Genomic DNA, 20,665 nt, shown 5'->3' on the forward strand with positions numbered 1-20,665 from the left:
GTGGTTATATAAAATATATACATAACTATATATACATGTTTTCCATTTCAAGTTCTGTGTTTTTGTTTGCTTTTGCATATTCTAAATTCTTCTTTTTGTATTTGTGTGTCGAGGTGTTCGCAAGAAGGGAATGCTTAAACACATACGCCATTTGGTCGGGCCTGCTATTGTCAGCTTAGTTTATAGTTAGGTATTTTTCAAGCACCGGCCTATCATCCTTTCTTCATCATTAATTTATAATTAACATATCATAGATTACTCTCTTCATTTATTCCCCTTAGGCGGCCTACTGCACCCTAGTTTAAAAAATACAGCAAAAAAAAAACCCTTAGAAAGTTGACATCAAAACTTTGCAGGTATCATTCATAAAACCTTCAAGGAAAAATAACGCCGATTTACCTTCTAGTTTTAATTTATAGTTTTTTTTTTAAAAAATGCACTCGCATGCAAATAACTAAAGAGCCTTGGCAATTCCTAATGGATCTTGAGTCCTCAAAGCGTTTCTTTTTGGCCTGCCTTGAGGTAGGTCTTAGTGAAGACGATTCCCAAGAAGAGAAAAATCGTCATTTTTTTATTTTCAGGAAATCATGAGGTATTTTATGATCCACTTACTATTTTCTTTTCTACAAATCCTAGCCACTCTCTCTCTCCCTCCCACCCTCCCCCCCCCTCTTGCTCTCTCTCTCTTTCTTTCAATTCATCATCTCTCCACCCTCTTTTCGAGCTGCAATTCCAATTCGTCTTCTTTTTTGGTATTTTAGATTTTGGGCAAGCCTTATTTCTTACTAAACAATCAACAGTGTCTAAAGACCCCGTAAAACCCACAAGCTGGAGCCAAGTGCTTTCATGTGCACATGCACCTTTGTTAAAAGAGTTCGCCAAGTGTGCAGGATGCAGGCACATGGTGACATTTTCCCCACCCTAGGCTTGTCTTCTTGATCCATGAAATGTGCACCAAACACATCACTAAAGCAACCAATTACAATGCGACATCTCATCCTTCAAGCGTGGAGCCAGTTGGATTCATCACAAAATTGGATCTGAGCTTACAGATTCAGATGCTCACACGGAGAAAGATTGAGCTTAGCTCGGATGTGGGTGTGCACTAGTATTGAGCTGGATATGCTGTTTTCATAGTGTAAGAGTTTGCCACCAGAGAAGAGATTTGCCATTGTTGCATTGCATCCTTGATCGTTTTGGATTGATGGGTTGTCTGAGAGAGCTGTATTAGGACAAAATTTGAGCTGAAAATCAGATTCAGATGCTCACACAAGGAGTGAGCTTAGCTCGCATTTGGGTGTGCACTAGCATTGAGCTGGATCTGCTGTTTTCATAGTGTGAGAGCTTGCCACCAGAGATTTGCCATTGCTTTGATCGTTTTGGATTGATGGGTTGTCTGAGAGAGCTGTATCAGGATCTTCGATCACAAAATTTAAGCTGAAAATCAGATTCAGATGCTCACACAGGGAGAAAGATTGAGCTTAGCTCGCATTTGGCTGTGCACTAGCATTGAGCTGGATCTGCTGTTTTCATAGTGTGAGAGCTTGCCACCAGAGATTTGTCATTGCTGCATCACATCCTTGATCGTTTTGGATTTATGGGTTGTCTGAGAGAGGAGCTGTATTAGGAGCTTTGATCTGATATCTTGGACAGGTAGACGATCGTTGTGAGTTTTGGAAAAGCGCACCCACACCCAACAATCGAGCAAGAAGAAGCCCTGATCCATGGCTCGCAGCGTCTGTTGCATTGGCACAATCGATACCAAAGGCGAGGAGCTCAAGTTTCTCTCTCAATCCCTCGCGTCTGTTTTGCCCCGTTTCTTACCAGCTGACGAGAAGGTAATTGCGCAATCGAGCTTGACGTTACGGCCATCATCAAATTGGATGTTTCGCTAATTCTCACCTCAGCATGTTAACAGTAATTCTCCTCTCTGCATGCTGCCTTTGTGCAAGAGAAGATAGTTCGTGATTTACCCTCTAAATTCTCAACTCTGAATGCGATCTTTGCTCGTAAGGTACAAGTTGTCATCGTCGATGTTTCCGCAAAACTTCACCAACAGGGAGCATCCAACGTAGCCACCATCAGCGTGGAAGAGGTTCTTTCACATCATTCCGTTCCATCCAGGAAATCACTATCTTCTCTTCCGAGCGACAGAGCGTCTTCTATTTCAATAGTTAGCGCAGCGCTTGAAAACTATCTACGGGTCCTCCACCTGCGGGACCAATTGGTTGGCGCCATTGGACTTGGGGGCAGTGGAGGAACATCCCTTATTGCTCCTGCTTTAAGGGCTCTTCCCATTGGTTTTCCAAAGCTCTTAGTCTCTACTGTCGCAAGCGGAGACACATCTGCATATATTGAGTCATCTGATCTCACCCTTGTACCATCAGTGGTAGACATAGCTGGTCTTAACAGCGTGAGCAAAGCCATTTTATCCAATGCAGCAGGTGCACTAGCGGGTATGATCGCATGCAGAGCATCGAAACTTTCCCCTCTGCCGAATGGGGAGCAAGAACGACCCAAAGTAGGATTGACAATGTTTGGAGTAACCACTCCTTGCGTAAATGCAGTAAGAGAAAAGCTAGAAGCGCGTGGATTTGAGACTCTCGTGTTTCATGCGACTGGGGCTGGAGGAAAGGCCATGGAAAGCCTTGTAACCCAAGGTTTCCTGCAGGTAAAGGATATGCTTCGCTAATATAGTTCTATTGAAGATAAGAATGAGAGACCCATTTGTGTGGCGCTGTCCCCATGCTTTTTTAATCTCTCTTTTTCCTTTGTTCCTATTTTGTTTGAATTCATCTTCCCTTTCACATTGAATTGATGCTGGTGGCAGGGAGTTTTGGACATTACCACAACGGAGGTCGCCGATCTTCTGGTTGGTGGCGTTATGGCTTGCAGTAAAAATCGCTTTGAGGCAATTTTAAAGAAGAAAGTTCCACTTGTGTTAAGCGTTGGAGCTTTAGACATGGTAAACTTCGGAAGCAAGGACACAGTGCCTGCAAAATTTTCAGAGCGGAAGCTTTTTGTACACAATGATCAGGTAAAATAGCCTTTTTTCACATTTTTCTCTTCTGTTTCCTAAATTTTTGTGCACAGTGAGTCGATGTGGGCCCTGACATTTAGTAATGTTAAAGCGAGTAGATTTGCAGTCCTCCTTTTGATGCAACTTGGAAAAGGGAGATTGTTGATGGAGTTCTGACACAACTGTCATGGTAGCACATCCCTTGAAGGACAAGCATGCACCATGACGTAGTAGCATAGGAGATAATATTACTTAAGAAGGTTGTGGATTCGTTTATGTAAGGGGCCACTCCAAGATGGTTCTAAACAACCAATTAAGGACATAAGGATTGGGATTGAGAAACCAATTGGATACTGGTATGCATAATCTCCCTACTTGGACCTGCAAAATGCCCAGCAGTTAGAAGTTTAGTTATAAAGAGATGACAATATCTGGTTTTTGCCTTAATTTTGTCAATTAGGTTGAACAAGGTATTGAAGAGCCACAAGAATCATGATGATGCAACTTTAGCATGGTGGTCGTCTGTTAATTTCAGAGATGGTAAGGAGCTTAACACTAATGATCAAGGCATAGTATGACTATAGTTGAGGAGTGCAAGGGAAGCATTACACAGGTGCATTCCATTAGTTAGCTACATGAAAGAAAGGAAGAAACTAAGAAAGTTTATTAAAGTCTTCGAAAGACCGAAGGGTCTGTAAGACGGAAAAAGCCAAATACAATGAGCTGAATGGGTGGAACCACTAAATGGGTATCTGCACCCAAGACACACATATGAGTACTGAACTGAACCCATGGAGATAGATCTACAATGTGATATCATTGTGATGGTCCTTTGTATGTCGTCTGAGGAACCAAGGCCATTGAGAATGGATAAGAGGGTCTTGGCTGACAAAGGCCTAGTGGTGGTCAATGCTGTGGAGGAATGAAAACCATGACAGGACACTGACGTCGATCAAAGTACATGGTCCGTTGTGGTCTCCTCACAGGTTCCCTTGTGTTGGACATGTCTCATTACACCCCCCAATTGGTTGCATCCCTGGTCTAGCGAACATCGAGGGAAGATCCCAAAAATCAGCAGTGCATCAACATGCTGGCGGGTCTGTCGTGTCTCTTGCTCTGAGTCTCGGCTATGCCATCTCCCTAGGGACTGCTATTTGACTGAAAAAATTAGTCTATGTGGAGTCTAGCTGAGCCTCCCAATCTCATCTATGTGTCCTGAGCAGCTGGTTTTTGTTCCTACAGCCTCGGGAATGGCTAAACATCTATGATCCAGATGGACCAAGAGGCTGGATAGGGGTCCAAACCTATCTCTGAAGAGGGCCTTGGTGATGACCTCGGATCTCATATCGCATAGGACATTTGAAAGAAAATTGCTCCTTTGACTTAGTCTCCTGTAGATCACATAGGGCGCAGATGCAGCCCTCCAAGTGGGGGAGGTGGACCTGTGTCTAGCCTGGTGGGTCGATGAGGCCATCCTCTGACATCTGTAGGCAATGATCTCTATAGAAGTTGAGCTTCACAGGGAGCTAACTAGGTGCTAACAAGGTCCTATCACTCAAGAGACTTGGTCCAGGGATCCTAAATGTGAGATTGAAAGCAGTATCACTCAAGGTTGGCAAGCGCTATGTACACTCTGCTCAGTTGGGCTTGCATTCGTTGGTCTTGTCATGAAGATCGGGCAAGAGAAAAGCAGTCCCAGATATGTGTAGGATGCAATGATCTCCACCAGTAACCCTAAATATAAGAGTGAAAGCAGTGTCACTCAAGGTTGGCAAGCGCTGTGTACACTCTGCTCAGTTGGGCTTGCATTCGTTGGTCTTGTCGTGAAGATCGGGCGAGAGAGAAGCAGTCCCATATATGTGTAGGATGCAACGATCTCCACCAGCAACCCATCAAATGTGAAGTGCTCTCTATGCATGGCTGCTTTGGATGTGTTGAAGACCATAACCTTGGTTTTCCCAAGATTGACCTTCAAATCATGTGTCTCACAGAAGGTGTGTAGTGCATCCAAGTGTTACTAGAGGCCCTAGATTGACGAGGAGATTAACACCATTTCATGTGCATAGAGGAGGCTTTGGATCAAAGAGCCGGCCCACCTAGTGTCTTGATGAAGGTCTCAAGCTTGTCGATGTAGAGGCCAAACAGAGTTGGTGACAATGGACAACCTTGTTTGACCCTGATAGTACTCTTGATCTCCTCTGTCCAGCCTGTAGCCGTCAGAGCCCTACCTGAGTCTCTCATAAAGAGCCATGACTGTCCAAATGATCTCCTGACTGTATCCCAAATCCTGCAAGCGCCTGATGAGACCAACTCTCGGCATTGTATCAAAATCTTTGCGGAGATCCACAAAGCAGCAATAAACCCTATGTATCTGTGCTCTAAGCTTCTCAATGACATCGTGAGTTTATGATCTAGGGTTGCGTGATCTGTGCGGAAGCCTGCCTGTCCATCAGCTATGAGTCCTTTGCGCTCTACAAACTACCGAACTTTGTATCGAGCACTGAGGCATATATCTTGGGCATGACATGCCCAATCATAATGATCCTGTGAGGAATCACAAATCTATGATGACAAAGTGCGATGCAAGACATGCAACTTGAAATTGATTAGCACAGATTCAATAATGAGTGAACACTACAAAAGGGTCAAGTCACGAAGGGAGCCTGTATTGTCAAGTTTATCTCATTTACAGTACTATTTCATGTTGATTCTACTATCTTTCTAGAAACTAGTGCTTGTCTCTAATGTTGGATGTAAGTGGTGATTGTTGCAGGCTTCTTCCTTGTGGATTGGGCAAGCCAAGGGTTGAAACCTGAGCTTGTGACAATTCTTTCTATCTTAAATGGTGCGTTGCCCTATCAGCTAGATTTAGATTTAGATGCTCGTTGGGGAGAGACTAAAATGAAAATGTTTAGACTTCACAAGCAGTTGTAGCTTGAATGAAGAGATTTTGGACTACCTTTTGATTAGCCTTCTCCTTTAGTGCTAGCCTTCATCATGGCTGAGTCTGCCCTTCACCTCCGGAGTGCAGTACGAAGACTTTGTATAAATGGATGCTCAAGTATGTGTGGGTGTGTGGATTTGTATGTGTGAGAGCATATTTTTATACTATGGTCTACACCCACTGTTGGGCGCTGATGACGTCAGTGGGGATGTCATAGTAGCTAGTCCCTGCTATGCATGATGAAGTTTATGGTTTTCAACCTTGTGAGTGACTATCATGAGATTGAAACTGCACTATGTTGTGTTTTAAGAGGATGAGTTTGGGAATGTTCCTGGATTCATCTAGGTATATATTGTTGTAGGCTTCTTCCTTGTGGATTGGGCAAGCCAAGGGTTGAAACCTGAGCTTGAAGCCCTCCTTTTTGTTGTCTACCTTGCACATATGCTCTTGAGTCTTATATCTAGGTCCTAGGTTTTCACTGAGTTCATCAGTTTGGAAGGTGCATTGCACCTTAGTCTTGTATCTCCATTTTCAAGAATAAAGTGAGCCTGGATAAGGGGGGGGGGCCGTCTTGGCCCCTCAATCATATTACAATTTCCAATGATGTCACTTTGTGTTTAAGCTGTATAAGTCTTAATTCCAGCTCAATTGCAATCTCTTAAGTTCAAGTATATGTGTTTGGCAACTCGCAATCATTTCATTCAAACGCCTCTGCAAAATCCGTTGTCTGAATTGATAGAAAGCACCGAGTAGTTTACAATGGACGGTGATGTAATGTATTGTAAAGTCCAAATTCCAACAGATTGATGTAAGCTTTTCTCCAGATAGATCTGAAATAGAAGAAATGTTCGAACGTCCCTCGCTGTCCAAAATGCTCACAAGGGTAAAGTATGGAAGACTAGGTTCTTCACAATGGCAATGTAACTCGAGTTATCATATATCAGAACTATCAAAAAGCCCTGCTGTGCTATTGTGGCCTGTGGGTTGCTTCCAACGCAGTATGCAACTTGCTTCAAGCAGGAATCAGTAGCACAATATGGATTGTCTAGAGTCCAGATCAACTGCATGATCTAAGTCAAAGAAGAGCCATCGTGTGGTATCTGTCATGTACTTGATGCCCCTGCATGCCCTTCATATATCTAAGCACTCTCATATGTTACATCCTATCACGTGCTAAAGTAAATCACCTACAGTTTTCCAAGAACTAGTCTCCACACAGCCATTTGCAACCTGATCGTATGCTTTCTCTGTAACAACCTGTCCAGCTTGGGTACGAAACAGTATTACTTTTTTATTTCTTTCTTTAGCGTGATCTAGGTTGCACCCACGAACCCCTAGAAGGTTCAATGCTAATCCTAGCCACTTGCTAGGTACTAACCCATATGCATGATACCCTTAGGCCCTCTTGGCTACTCACATAAATTGTTAGCCGCACCTTTGCCCCTAGGCATATGACTAACAAATTAACCCAGACCAACGCATACGGAGATCTGATTGACCCTCCTAGTCATCTAAAAAACGCTCATTTAAGACCTTGACAAACAACTCCTTGGCCGTAAACATTTCTACACAAAATAGCATCCAAGTGTTTACAATTGTGTATTCTGCCTATTACCTATGGACCAGAGAAAAAAAAACATGGAGAGTTTTTTACACTTGGCAGTTTGGAGGAGAAGAGCTTAGGAAATGTTGCCATGGGCCCCCCTTGGGCTCTTGGATTATCATTACCTCTTGGATTACCCACTTTAGACTCTTGTACTTTTATAGTCTTCTAAACTATCACAAGCTCTTGGACTATCACCCTTTGGAATCTTAGAATACCACGGGCTATTGGAGTACCACCCTTGGACTCTTAGACTACCACGACTATCACCCTTTGACTCTTGGACGCCTTCAACTCTTCGACTACCACCCTTGGGACTCTTGGACTAGTGAAATAATTACATTCATAGGTACTCCAAAAGTGGAGTAACTACTACTCAACCGAAAATCTCAGTATAAGCCATATATACATCATGGTCAATCAAATGAGTCTGAAAGCAATCATAAAACGATTGCCGTAGAGATCGTTTGAAAAAAACAAAAGATGAAAAACTAGGATCACCAAAGACTCTATGATTTCTATCCATCCATAGAGTCCGAAGTGCCCAGTAGCGAACCCAAACAAAAATAAATCAAAACCGTGTCTAGTTGGTTGAAAACTAATGTGGTATAGATGTAACATCATACTGGCTTGTCAATGGTTCTTCCTCGCCTGTGTGGAGAACTGAGTGGAGTCCCTAGCGATATAGATGATGTCAGGTATGGTATTTCTAACTAATGTGGTAAAACTTGGCATCCACCTAGTGGAATGTGTCCCTTTGGACAGTTTTACATTACTTTCAACGATAGTTTCTATCAGCTTGCACTCCTCAACCCTAAAGCTTTGAAGTATCTCCGTAGTGCATCTTTGGTGTAAGATGAAAGTCCCATGTGACCACTGCCAAGCCAAGTGCATGTTTCAAGATCTGTCATTTTGGACTTCAGAACAGACTGGTTCTCTCAAATTCTTCTCCTCGCGATCTCATGCAAGGATGAATTATCAACATACAGGATGGCTATTATGTTTTCCTCTCCCTCCATTGTGGGTACAGATATGCATCTGAGGGCTTTGGACAACCTGATGTTTTGGAAGTACTCATTAATGCACTGGTAATATGTTCTAGGGACATGTTTCAATCCATTTTTCAAACTTGCAAACTTTTCTTGATTGACATCACATCCTCAAGTTGATGCCTGTTTAGAGGCTTCACCCCTCAGCTCATTCTATCAGGTCTCTTTAGTCTCATAGACCCTTTATTCTTTCAAAGACTTAATAAACTTTCTTTCTTTCTCATCCCTAGACCTTGTGACTTTAAAAACTACATTGATAGAATTTTATAGTGATACCTCAAACAACTTAGCTCTCACATGATAGCTCTCAAACAACTTAGCTCTCAAATCATAGTTGTGATTCCCTGCCTTGTGTATGGTGATGGGGTTGGATGGGTCCATGGGATTCCCTGCCTTGTGTATGGTGATGGTGTTGCACTTGTATAGCAAGGGAGCTTGGCAAATCTCGTAAAGTGTGAGCAATGTTCTGTATAATGGATCTAGCTGTTTACGCTTTCAACAATATTGGATTCGCTAGGGAATTTGATGCCCTTAAGTTGCTAGCCATAGACCGGTTTAGTTGTAGTGAATTTAAATTTGTTGCTTATAAGGCTTCTTAGACTTGTTAAGGATAGGGATAGTGCCAACTAACTTTTAGGTGGTTTTGGCTTTAATCACAATGATATGAGGAAATGTGATTACGTAAATCTATTTGTAAACATTGAACCACAGAGCTCTCAGTTCTTGACTGTAAAATAACACCTGTAGTTTTAAAACCTGGGTGTTCACTTGTACAAATTATATTTAATGTTCTGTCAGTATTCTGAAAATCATTGGCACGTTAGCTTTACAGCATGCTTCTGTAAAAGATGATGAGTAGAGTATCTTGTAAAGAGTGTCTTTGTGTGCAAGTGACTGCTTGCCTTCAGGACGTGCTGACAATTTTTTACCTTGGCAGGTTACATTGATGCGTACCACGGTGGAAGAAAATAAAGAAGCCGCAAAGTTTATAGCCAAAAAGCTCAATGCATCCACTTCTCCTGTGTATGTCCTTTTGCCAGAAAAGGGTGTTTCGGCTCTTGATGGTGCTGGAAAACCTTTCTATGACATGGCAGCTACTGGTGCTTTACTGGAAGAACTGGAGAATTTAATAGAACAAAGTCCTGAACGGCGAGTAATGAGATGTTTTATGCAATATGTTTGAAAACCCAGAGATACCTACTAATTTGTGAGCATCCACAAATCATTGGTTTTTAATATGTTATTTTGCTTTATGGTTGCCAATATTCAGGTCAAGAAGCTGCCATACCATATAAATGACCTTGAGTTTGTGGATTCATTGGTAGAAGCCTTCTTAGAAATTATGCCTGAGAATGCAAGGTCCACGAAGTCACAAGAGATAGAGGCCCCTGTTACAAAGGATTTTACAGATGCTGGGTTGATCAAAATTCCAGCAGTATCTGCAGCTGCAAGGCCAGGTCTCCTGTCCATCTCGGTTGCTAATATGCATTTTCTTTCATCTCAGTCCATGTTTGTGTCTAATGTCTAACCTCTAAATGACTAAGCAATTTGATTAGTCTTGATACCACAAATCATGCCATATGTTTGCTGGGTGTTCTGTAGAGATAGTGCAACTGAGGCAGGCGGTCCTTGAAAGGTTGAAGAAACAGATCACTAGTGGGGTTCCCATTATTGGTGCTGGTGCTGGAACAGGAATCTCGGCGAAGTTTGAGGAGGAAGGAGGTGCAGACCTGATTGTCATCTACAACTCAGGGCGCTTTCGGATGGCGGGAAGGGGCTCTTTGTCTGGACTTATGCCCTTCAAGGATGCAAATGGCGTAGTTGTTGAGATGGCTGATGAAGTGCTACCGGTAGAAAAATTTTGCATCAATCCATGTTCCTATGTGGGATTTATGTTGATTATAACAAATCCTGTGAGAGCTAACCAGCATTCTAATCTGAGTTGTCACAGGTTGTAAAAAATGTTCCAGTGCTTGCTGGGGTTTGTGGAACAGATCCATTTCGGCGCATGGACAAATTTTTACATAAGCTTGGAGAAATAGGGTTTGCAGGTGTTCAGAATTTTCCAACTGTGGGTCTTATTGATGGAATATTTCGGCAAAATTTGGAGGAGACAGGAATGGGATTTGGGTAATCTTTATCGTGTTGCTTTGATTCTTTTTTGTATTTCGAAAACATAATGCTGTTTATTCCACAAATGAGTTAGATATTCTGATGTAAGAATCCAGGTGAGATGACTTTGACAAAGCTTTCATGGCAGAACAAACTTTACATTTGAAGGCTGGACTGTCAACACTAACTTAGTCTCAATTATAGACTCAGAAATGCTAAACCCCTCTTTTAGGTTATTCTAACGATTTAAGTTGCCTGGTAGGGCTGTACATCAGCTTTGCCGTCTTTCCATGCCTGTCCCTTATTGGATTAGTTGACAAGGCAGGGCTGACTGACCAGGTCAGTCTAGCCACCCAGACTAAGGGTCTTAAGATTTTGAACAAAGACTCTTTGTTGGTCGCTCAACATGACCTGCAATTGGCTACTAACATGAATTCCTGACATGTTCCCAAAGCAGTCGATGTCAACAATGTCGATGCCCATTCTCTATGCTTTTGTCTGTGTGCATGTGTATGTATGTGTGTCTAGAGGAGGGACAAGGTGTGCGCATCTGTGTTTTTCTTTCTCATGGAGTTGCACTTCAATTTTAATTTATGTAAAACCCATCTTTTTCACATGGTGACATCCCAATACCAGAACTGGTATCCACTATTCCCATTATGAGTATTGATAATTTTGTCAGCAGAAGTCTAGAATATCCCTTCTCTTGCTTTTCGACATTTAAATCTGTGAATCCGTGCCATCTTGAGATGTTGCTTCTAAAGACTCACCAATGTCGTGTGCAATGGTTTTATTGATGACAATATTTTCTAACTTATGGCTGAGAGAAAACCTGTAACAACAGCTTTGAAGAAAGGGAAAAATGTCATGTCTTGTAAAACCAGAGCACAGGAATGAGAGAGCTTCAGAAGCTTCTCTGATGACCCAGTATATATACATCATGTGGGGGTAAATCTCAACTCAACCATAGAAAACCAGTAATGTAATCAGGTGGGAGAATGAACTATGATTACAAAGAAATAACCAATGAGGAGGGTAAAATGATATTTTACACCAGATACAATGGACAAAAAATAAGTGCCACAATCAGACATCTTGAAGAAATTCCATGCTCTGTCTTGATCTGAGACAATCTTTGAGCAATTTCGACCAAATATGGAGTTATTATCTCATAGTTTATGAATAGAAGAAATCGCATAAAGTTTAATCATGAGCTCCTAGCCCACCCTTGCTGCCCTTCCTCCCCTCGCCACTCAACTCATCAGCCTCCCTTCCATTCCTCCTTCCACCCCCCTCTGCATTTCTCCTCTCCATTCCTGTGGACTCTTCCTCTGAGTGTATTTTGAACAGGAGAGAGAATCTTGTGCGGTAATTATTGGTCTGTCGAACATGAGCTCAAATGGCAGCTCGCCCATCCCTACCATTGTCAATATTACTCTCCCGCTCCATGACAAACAACAGGTTATGAATTTTGAACAGAAGCTTCAGTATCAGACAATTATTGGCACATTGTTGCATGGCTGGAGTGGTTAAAGGGCTGACTTCTCAAGCATGGGTATATCGAATGGTGGCACTAATTGCTACCAAGTTGGTGTAATGGATATTCTCCATTAGACTGATATCGCACTAAGCTCCACTAGCCTGGCTTCCGTTCATTCAAACTGTTGCTATGTTTTATCTTGAAGGTGACCTAAGATTTACTCTATTAGAGCCTTTTTGTGAACTTGTATGGTGTGCACGTAATAGACCCTTTTTTTTTGGGCGGGGGGGGGGGGCGGGGAGGGGTGGGGAGCAGGGTCCCAAAATGAAGAGAGAGGCTGCCCTGGTGGGGGTGGGCGAATGGATATCTACACTATTGTTTTGTACTTTGAAACCATATTAGCTCGTATATGTGGAATGCAGATTCTGTGCTGTAGCATTTTAGGCTGATGGATCTTTAGAGGGTACTTACAGGCATTCACAAAGCAATCTCTCTCAATCTGTATGTGTGTGTGCGCCTGTATTGAGTATTATGTTTCCTTATATAGCTTTTCCTTTTTCTTGGACCTAACCTATATCATGTGGGCAAGTCTATTTGATAGTAGCTAACAAAGAAATGGCATTGAGAGTAGGATTGTGTATGAGTATTATTCGCAAGGGGCTGGAAACGGGTGCAATCTTAGTGTCTCCTTGGTTGCACATTGAAGATACACTGAATAATTAACTGACAAAGGCTTTTCCCATTGTAATCTCTTCTAACTCAGCAGGGACTGCTGTATGTGTATGAAAACTTCAGGCTGGAGGTGGATATGATACGAAAAGCTCATGAAATGGGATTCTTGACCACCCCATATGCATTCAGTGAAGCAGAATCTACAGCAATGGCTCAGGCTGGCGCAGACATTATTGTTGCACATATGGGGCTCACGACTTCAGGATCAATCGGTGCCAAAACATCCCACTCTTTGAAGGACAGTGTAAAACTTGTTCAAAAGATTGCTGATGCTGCACATAGAATCAATCCAGGAATTATAGTGCTTTGTCATGGAGGTATATGAATTTAAGCATTTGTTTTAGAAAAACCCGTATTTTGTTTTTCATCATAAGTGGCTCATGGAGACTCTCAACGTGGCAGGTCCAATTTCAGGTCCAAAAGAAGCTGAGTTTATTTTGCACAGAACCACCGGCGTGCATGGATTTTATGGAGCCTCCAGTATGGAACGTTTACCTGTTGAAGCTGCAATCACGAGCACCTTGCGGGAGTACAAGTCTATCACCCTGCAGGCAGTTTAGTGCTCTTTCTAAATTGCACATTGTTGTGAGGGCTTCTTGAAGAAATGGCAAAACTTCTATAACCTCATCTGAATCCTGCATTTTTTATGATGAGTTCAAGGGGGGCACAAAACCCTGTAATCTAGGGTAGTGCTAGATGTGATAATGTGATGGTGACTTATTTACAAGACACTACTTATGAACATACTTGCATTTGACAATAATGGCATTTCAAATCCATAGGCTCCGGTAATCGATTCATTGCAAGGTACTTTATATAGAGGTTGCAGAGTTGTAACAAGAGAGAGATGAATAGCAATTATTAGTGATGCTTTATACAAAGGCGGTGGTCACTGGTAAGACCTGTGATTCCTGTTGAGTTTTTTATTTTGGTACACTATATTGATAATAAAATATATCCCCATGACAAAACTAGCTTTGGGAGGATGAGCAGGCTTTTTTTATTTTAATAGCCTTTTCTAGAACTCTATAAAATAAGATCAATCCTGCTTGAAGCAGGATCTATCACCATTGTGGCAGGAGTCATTGCTCGAACCTGGTGAAATGGAATGTCTGTGTGAGCAACATGTGACGGCACAGCAGAGGGCTTTTGCCATCAATGTTGCAGTAGATTACATGCCAGTAGTGGCCTTATTGAATGTTCCTCTTATTTGGCTCCTTTCTCATGGTGGCGGGCACTTTCTTCAGCTGATGGGGATCTTAAGGCCTTTGCACCCACTGCTCTTAGGAGGATGACAGTCGATGCCATTCTCTCTGAAATTGTTTGATGGAGTATTCAGTTGGGCGCAGAATAAAGGGAAGTTTTTCTAGGCTCTGACTTCATTTGTTCGTGGGGAATACCGGTCTGATTGGCAAAGGCGGTTCCCTCTCTGTATTTGGAGGCATCTTAAAAGCTCCCACAAGGTATGTTAATGAGGTTGCGTCACTCACTTGCATTTGATCACCTCAGCTTTACAATGTAGTTCAGAATTCTTGATGATTGGAGACATCATTGCTTACATGTAATTGATGACTGCTTGGACTTCTTGGTCATTTTTTCGACATGTCAAGGAAGAGGCCCTCCACATCGAGGGCAAAGAGGCCCTCCTACAGTGAGACGGTATAGATTCAAGCCAGGGACAATCGCACTTCGGGAGATTAGAAAGTTTTAGAAGTCCATTGATCTGATCATCGCGATGGCCAGCTTCGCAAGGGTAGTACGCGAGGTCATGCAAGACCTCAACCTTAGCCCAATGTCCCGGTTTTACAGGGGCAGAGTTCTGGAGGCTCCCTAGCGTATTTTTAAAGATGCCTTGCTTGCGCTGTAGCATGCATCTGAGGCCTACCTAGTGGACCTCATGGATGACACCCAACTGGCTGCCATCCATAGAAAAAGGGTCACGGTGACCGCTGCAGACATGCAATTTATTGTACGTCTCAGGAAGCCCAAGGGCACTTAGGGATTTTGTATGCTCCACCTTATACTCTACCTACGGGCATCTATCTTTTACTCTGCCTACGGGCATCTACCTTGTACTCTACCTACAAGCATCAATATAATAAAATATCTTTTTTAGAATTGTCTTTGCATGTGCAATCTTAAATTTATTTTCAATGTATTTGCAATCTATTAATTTACTTACATGCATTCTCAATGTGTACAAAAGCAAAATGAAATAATAAACATCAAATCTTAATAGAACATGCAAAAGGAAATAATACTCAATTTTACTGAACATAGAAAAGGAAACAATGTTATGTAAACGGGAAGAGAAATTTATTTGAAAATTGTATTCTTTATTTACATTGAGTAGTATCACAAAGGTAATCAAAGCTTGAATGCGCTACTCTGGTCTACGCTTCTTCCTGCTTGGCTCAGATCCCTTGTTTGTTTGCTGAAGCAGAGAGGGCTACACAATTTCATTCTCTATAGCCAAGGGATTTGTAATGCCAGCTAGCCCTGCAATAGCTATTATACTATGAAGCGGACCAGATCGTGTCTGAGAACAAAAATAAAGCTACACTGTGCCTAATCAAAACAACACAATCGGCAGTAGGACGGATGGGCCTCATCTTCACCATCCGACTGAGGACCCGGAACTTCATGATGTTTATCTTTCCATCTGGTGATAATTGTCGATGGAACACCAAAATGTATTGAGCCACTCTATTGATGTAGTGGCCGATCGATGCCATCCCCCCACCAGAAGACCCTCTGGTTCCACCCTTGCATCCGATATACTCATCAACCCATAAAATATCCTGCAACCAACATATTACATCAAAACCCAAAGATTATATAAATTAATAAAATATCATTTTTCAAGAATTAATAAGAATAAGGGTGTCTTTTCAAGTAAAAATCATATCTTTTTAAGAAATCTTATTTGGGAGGCCACTGGGACCCTAGCAACCATGTCCATCAATTTTATGCCCAAAAAACCCTTGCAAGCCCAAAATCCGAGATCATGCGACCAAAGCCCAGTTTCTGCAGAAACTGGGAAGCCCAAAATCTAGCATCATGCGACCAGAGCCCAGTTTCTATAGAAACTGTGTCGGATTTTGGGCTTGTAGGGGTTTTTTGGGCATTGCAAAAATTGGGCTCTGGTCGCATGATGTCAGATTTTGGGCTTGCAGGGGTTTTTTGGGCATAAAATTGATGGGCAGGGTTGCTAGGGTCCCAGTGGCCTCCCAAATAAGCTATGATTTTAATCTGTGAAAAAACCATAACCCTGTTTACACAAATGGAGTGGAAGGGGCAAGTAGCAGAGGCATGTGTAAGGAGCAAGTGGCAGGGGAAAGTGGTGGCAAGGCAAGTGTGACAATGGCAGGATGTCCTGGGTTTAAAATCATAACATTTGGTTGGGTTTTGTACCTTAAACCCTCAATCTTATTTTTCATTCCCTAAATCAAATTTGGGAGGCCTCTGATACCCTAGAAACCATGTGCATCATTTTCAAGCCAAAAACCCCCCTGGAAATCCTAAATCTGATATCATGCAACCAGAGCCCTCTGGTCGCATGATGTTGGATTGGCTCTGGTTGCATGATGTCAGATTTAGGGTTTTCAGGGGGTTTTTGGCTTGAAAATGATGCATATGGTTGCTAGGGTGTCAGTGGCCTCCCAAATTTGATTAGAACTACTTTTTTTTCCTAAATTACAAAACCATAATCCTAATTGTTTCCAGAAATTTAGGGGCAAGTGGTAGTGGCAGTGGCAGTGGCAAGATGTCTTGGGTTTAAAATCATAAAATTTGCTTGGGTTTTCTACTCTAAACCCTAAACTCTATTTTTTATTCCCTACCAGTTGAAGAAAAAGCAATGATTTTTGTTCCTGAAATGGAACCTAGAATTATATTGATGATTTTGAATCACATTATGAAGCTAGCAAAGCTACATATCTTTTCTACCTCATCGCGGAGTACGTCAACTCTACCACAGTGTCCAACTGAAATCCCTTTTGTGGTTGATCTTGAACTTCATGTTGGCTTGAAGTGCCAGCTTCTTCATCTCTGTCCCGAACAATTTCCTCTTCAAATTTATGAACTGCTCATTGGACATGTCATACTCTAGTGCGGCATCCTCGACTGCCTTCTGTGTTAGTTGGATTGCCTCTAGATCGGTGAGGCTCAAGTCATCAAAGCGTGCAATCTCATCAATTACTGAATTCACTGGAGCATCAAAGTCAATGACATCATCAAAAGTGTCATTCGAGAGACGACAGAGCACCTCGTCCTCTCGGAGACCACTGGTTTCTTCCATCACTTCCAATAGGGTAAGGTATTCCTCACCCTCAATCCTGATTGGATCAACCGAAGCAAGGTGTGGCTTGCTTGTTGCCTCATTTGGATTATAGGTAGAGGATGGATATGCACGAGTCGGATATGAAGATAAGATGACCTCGCTTTCAACTTGCTCCTCAGCTAGGCTAATAGTATGCTCCTCAGGCTCCAAGTCTAGGTTTAGCTCATCTCCTCCACCACTTGTTGATGGACCTGCTCCACCACTTGTGGATGCAGGACCCTTGAGCTACTCGCCAACATCCTCATCAGACTGCTAGTCGCAAGGAGAACGGTAAGGGCTGCATCTCTCTTGATCAAATGAATTGGGGAAGATGAATCATCCTCGATGGGAATAGCGTACTCACTGAAAGAGATAGGGACATTATCCATGGCCCTACCTAGTGTCTTCTTGAAGTTGGCACTCTAGTCAAAAGAGCTCAAAATATCCAATGAAACCCATTGGTGAGGTAAATTAGCAATCGCGACAAATTGTAAGTCTATCAAAAAAATGAAGAGAGGGATTATCAGCAGGAAGAAGAGCTCTCAAGTGTGACTCAAGATGGAATGCTTTGCAAAAGATAGGATAAACCTTATCTACAGAGGCATAGGAATCAGTGGATGAAATCCACAGGTCAAAAGCCTCTCTAGGGGAAGCCATGAGTGTAGGAGGATGCTCGGGAAGATGAAAGAGAAGGCTATGGAATGCAAGGTTACTCAAGAGTGGAAAACTGAAAATGTGAAAATGACCTTAGAAGTGTACTTTATAAATGGACATTGCCCTTAAAAATGCTCTTAATTACAATATTTTTATATTTATTGTTTTTTCTTTGGAAACTCTCTCTCTCTCTCTCTCTCTCTCTCTCTCTCTCTCTCTCTAGCTATCTCCCTCTCCTCTCTCTCACTCTCACTCTCTCCCTCTCTCTCTCTCTCTCTCTCATAGACCCACAAGATCTTCCGAGGATGTTAATATATCTTTCTTTGTTTCCCTTTCTTTGTGTCCCTCATTGCTCTCTCTCTCTCTCTCTCTCTCTCTCTCTCTCTCTCGCTCCCCTCCTCTCCCTTGCTCTCTCTCTGTCTCTCTATCTCTTTCCCTCCCTTTGTGTCCCTATTTGCTCTCTCTCTCTCTCTCACACCCGATGATCATCTTGTTGCCATGTTGCCCTTAGCTATCTATGTCATGGACATTGATTTTACATATATACTTTTTGTATTTTGTTAGTGGCTCCACCCTTTGGATCAGTTGTATATGGGTTTTTTTTCAATCTCATAGTCTCTCAAAGACCTTAATTAACTTTCTTATTTTTCTCTTTCTCAACTTAGAGGTGCAAATAAATAAATGCAATCTTAACTCTCTCTCACTTCCCATTCTCTACCTCTCTCTCTCTATCCCACTCTTCATCTCTCTCTTTCTATCCTCGTCTCCAATGTTATGGACATTGATTTCATGTGGATCCACCCTTTAGATCAATAGTATCTGGGGTTTTTTTTTTCAATCTCTTAGTCTCTCAAAGACCTTAATCAACTTTCGTATTGTTCTCTTTCTCAACTTAGAGGTGCAAATGAATAAATGCAATCTTAACTCTCTATGTCTCCCATTGTATCCCTCCCCCTCCCCCTATCTCTTTCCCTCCCTTTGTGTCCCTGACTGCAATTTGTATCACCATCAAATGACTGCAATTTGTATCACCATCACTAGTGAGAATATAGCACGAAGGTGCATAGGGATTCTCCCACCAAAGTATGATGGTCTTGTTACGGCGCTGAATATGTAGAACAGAAATCCACCCCTCAACTTTGAGGATTTCAATGCGATGCTTCTAGAGGAGGAGATGTGTCAAAAGATGAGGACTGGATCTCTCTCTTACACTCTCTAATTGCTATCTATCTCGAGATCACACACTCTCTATCTTGCACAATACAGATATACAAATACCCACACAAATTTAAAATTACAAATATTTATCGCTTTATCATTGATAGACCATAGAGAGCCATCAATCTAGAGGTGCATACTTAATTTTAAAAATCTTAACAATAAATGAAACAACACTTTGTATTATATATGATTTTTGTTCATACATGTAACAATGCCTCATTGCCAAGTGCATTGTTGAAGCACTAAGGATCCAAGAAACTGGATATCATATGAAATGCCTGCCATCATATCTCTACTATCTCTAAAGTATGGGGGGGGCAACAATTCTTACAAAGGATACTTGTCTCATCCCTATATCTAACTTTGCGAACGATTATCAGTCTAAAATAATAGTCTTGGGGAGGGCTTGCTATTGCCAATTGCAATTCTTCCCTGATAAATCGCATGGTCCACTCCTCTTTCAATTCCAACATTAGATCAGGATGTCCTTGCCGATAAATTAATACCTTGACAATAGGACTATGAGTCCCATCGCGCAGATCATCATCCATTGCTTGCCATTGAGGTTCTTCCATCTAAACCTTCTATATGTGAAAGTCATGCAGAGATTTTGCCTTCCAATGAAATACCTGCAAAATTTGGAATCTATTAATACATAGTATCCTGATCATTTCTTATACAAATAAGAATTGTAAGATTTGCTCACCGAAATGTCACATCTGAAGTGTTCAATTGACATTGTACTAAATCTTCGGCATGACATGTTCTTGTTGTCCATCCATTGTCAAATAGCTCAGATAGCCAATCCATTTCTAAGCTCTTGCAAGTATAAGTAATCTTTGTTTTCCTTAATTGCCTATAACTTGCAAAGAGATCAATAAAGCATGGAAATGGAAGAAACTAGCTCAACCTAGCATTTCTTTCACCAGTAGTTGGCTTCATAGCATTTCTCACATCATTAAACATTCTATTTCTATATGATTCACTTATCTCCATGCTTGGAAGCAGCCATTCTAGACTATCAAAAGAGGGCAAGGGAAGAGATTCTAATTTACCATACTGCCCTTCTTCATCTGGCACAATGAAAATTGAGTCATAGAAGAAGATCCCATCCTTTTTTAATTGTGATGGTGTGCGACCTTCATATTGAAGACTCCCGATCTCAACATGGAGGACCTGCAACACCCCAGTTATGCATGCTATAGGCTCCCACTCTTTGTAAGTAGATGGATATAAGTCTGTAAAACAAATACAAGGCATAAGACAGTAGTGTCAATGTCCCCAAATAAATGCAAATACTCTAAAAAGCAAATGTACTAGTACACTTTGAAAAACTTACAATTGGGCCTACGATATGGAAGTCCTACATTCAGATGCACATATATGTTTGCATGGGTAAAGACATGCTAAATATATACTTGTGTCACTGTGTTACTGCCATGAGAAATTTCAAAATCTAAGATCCTTCCCTTCCAATGTTTGGAGATGTCCATTGCATCTTTCCGACCCACTTTGTAGCACCCACGATTA

At 41.8% G+C, this 20,665-nt stretch overlaps 1 protein-coding gene across 6 annotated transcripts; it reads left to right on the forward strand.

Moving 5' to 3' along the window:
- The first annotated feature begins 993 nt into the window (after positions 1-993).
- Positions 994-14,401, forward strand: LOC147880023 (TIM-barrel signal transduction protein). Of its 6 annotated transcripts, XR_015540637.1 has the most exons (11): positions 1,386-1,536; positions 1,654-1,838; positions 2,015-2,671; positions 2,831-3,037; positions 9,553-9,768; positions 9,886-10,072; positions 10,218-10,465; positions 10,567-10,745; positions 13,003-13,256; positions 13,342-13,834; positions 13,998-14,401. XR_015540637.1 is itself a non-coding variant. In XM_087371556.1 (10 exons), the coding sequence occupies exons 2-10, from the start codon at positions 1,725-1,727 to the stop codon at positions 13,497-13,499; spliced, it is 2,220 nt and encodes a 739-aa protein (XP_087227682.1). In that variant the 5' UTR covers positions 994-1,138; positions 1,654-1,724; the 3' UTR covers positions 13,500-13,879. The 6 variants fall into 6 exon arrangements, 5 of the variants coding, with proteins under 5 accessions (XP_087227682.1, XP_087227684.1, XP_087227685.1 ...); XM_087371556.1 differs by lacking the exons at positions 1,386-1,536; positions 13,998-14,401 and adding an exon at positions 994-1,138 and having other exon boundaries at positions 13,342-13,879; XM_087371558.1 differs by lacking the exons at positions 1,386-1,536; positions 13,998-14,401 and adding an exon at positions 994-1,138 and having other exon boundaries at positions 1,658-1,838; positions 13,342-13,879.
- Positions 14,402-20,665: the final 6,264 nt, after the last annotated feature.

Source organism: Dipteris shenzhenensis, chromosome 33 (assembly GCF_047967505.1).
Source record: "Dipteris shenzhenensis isolate YYH24624 ecotype China chromosome 33, Dip_SZ_1.0, whole genome shotgun sequence".
Taxonomy (NCBI): domain Eukaryota; kingdom Viridiplantae; phylum Streptophyta; class Polypodiopsida; order Gleicheniales; family Dipteridaceae; genus Dipteris; species Dipteris shenzhenensis.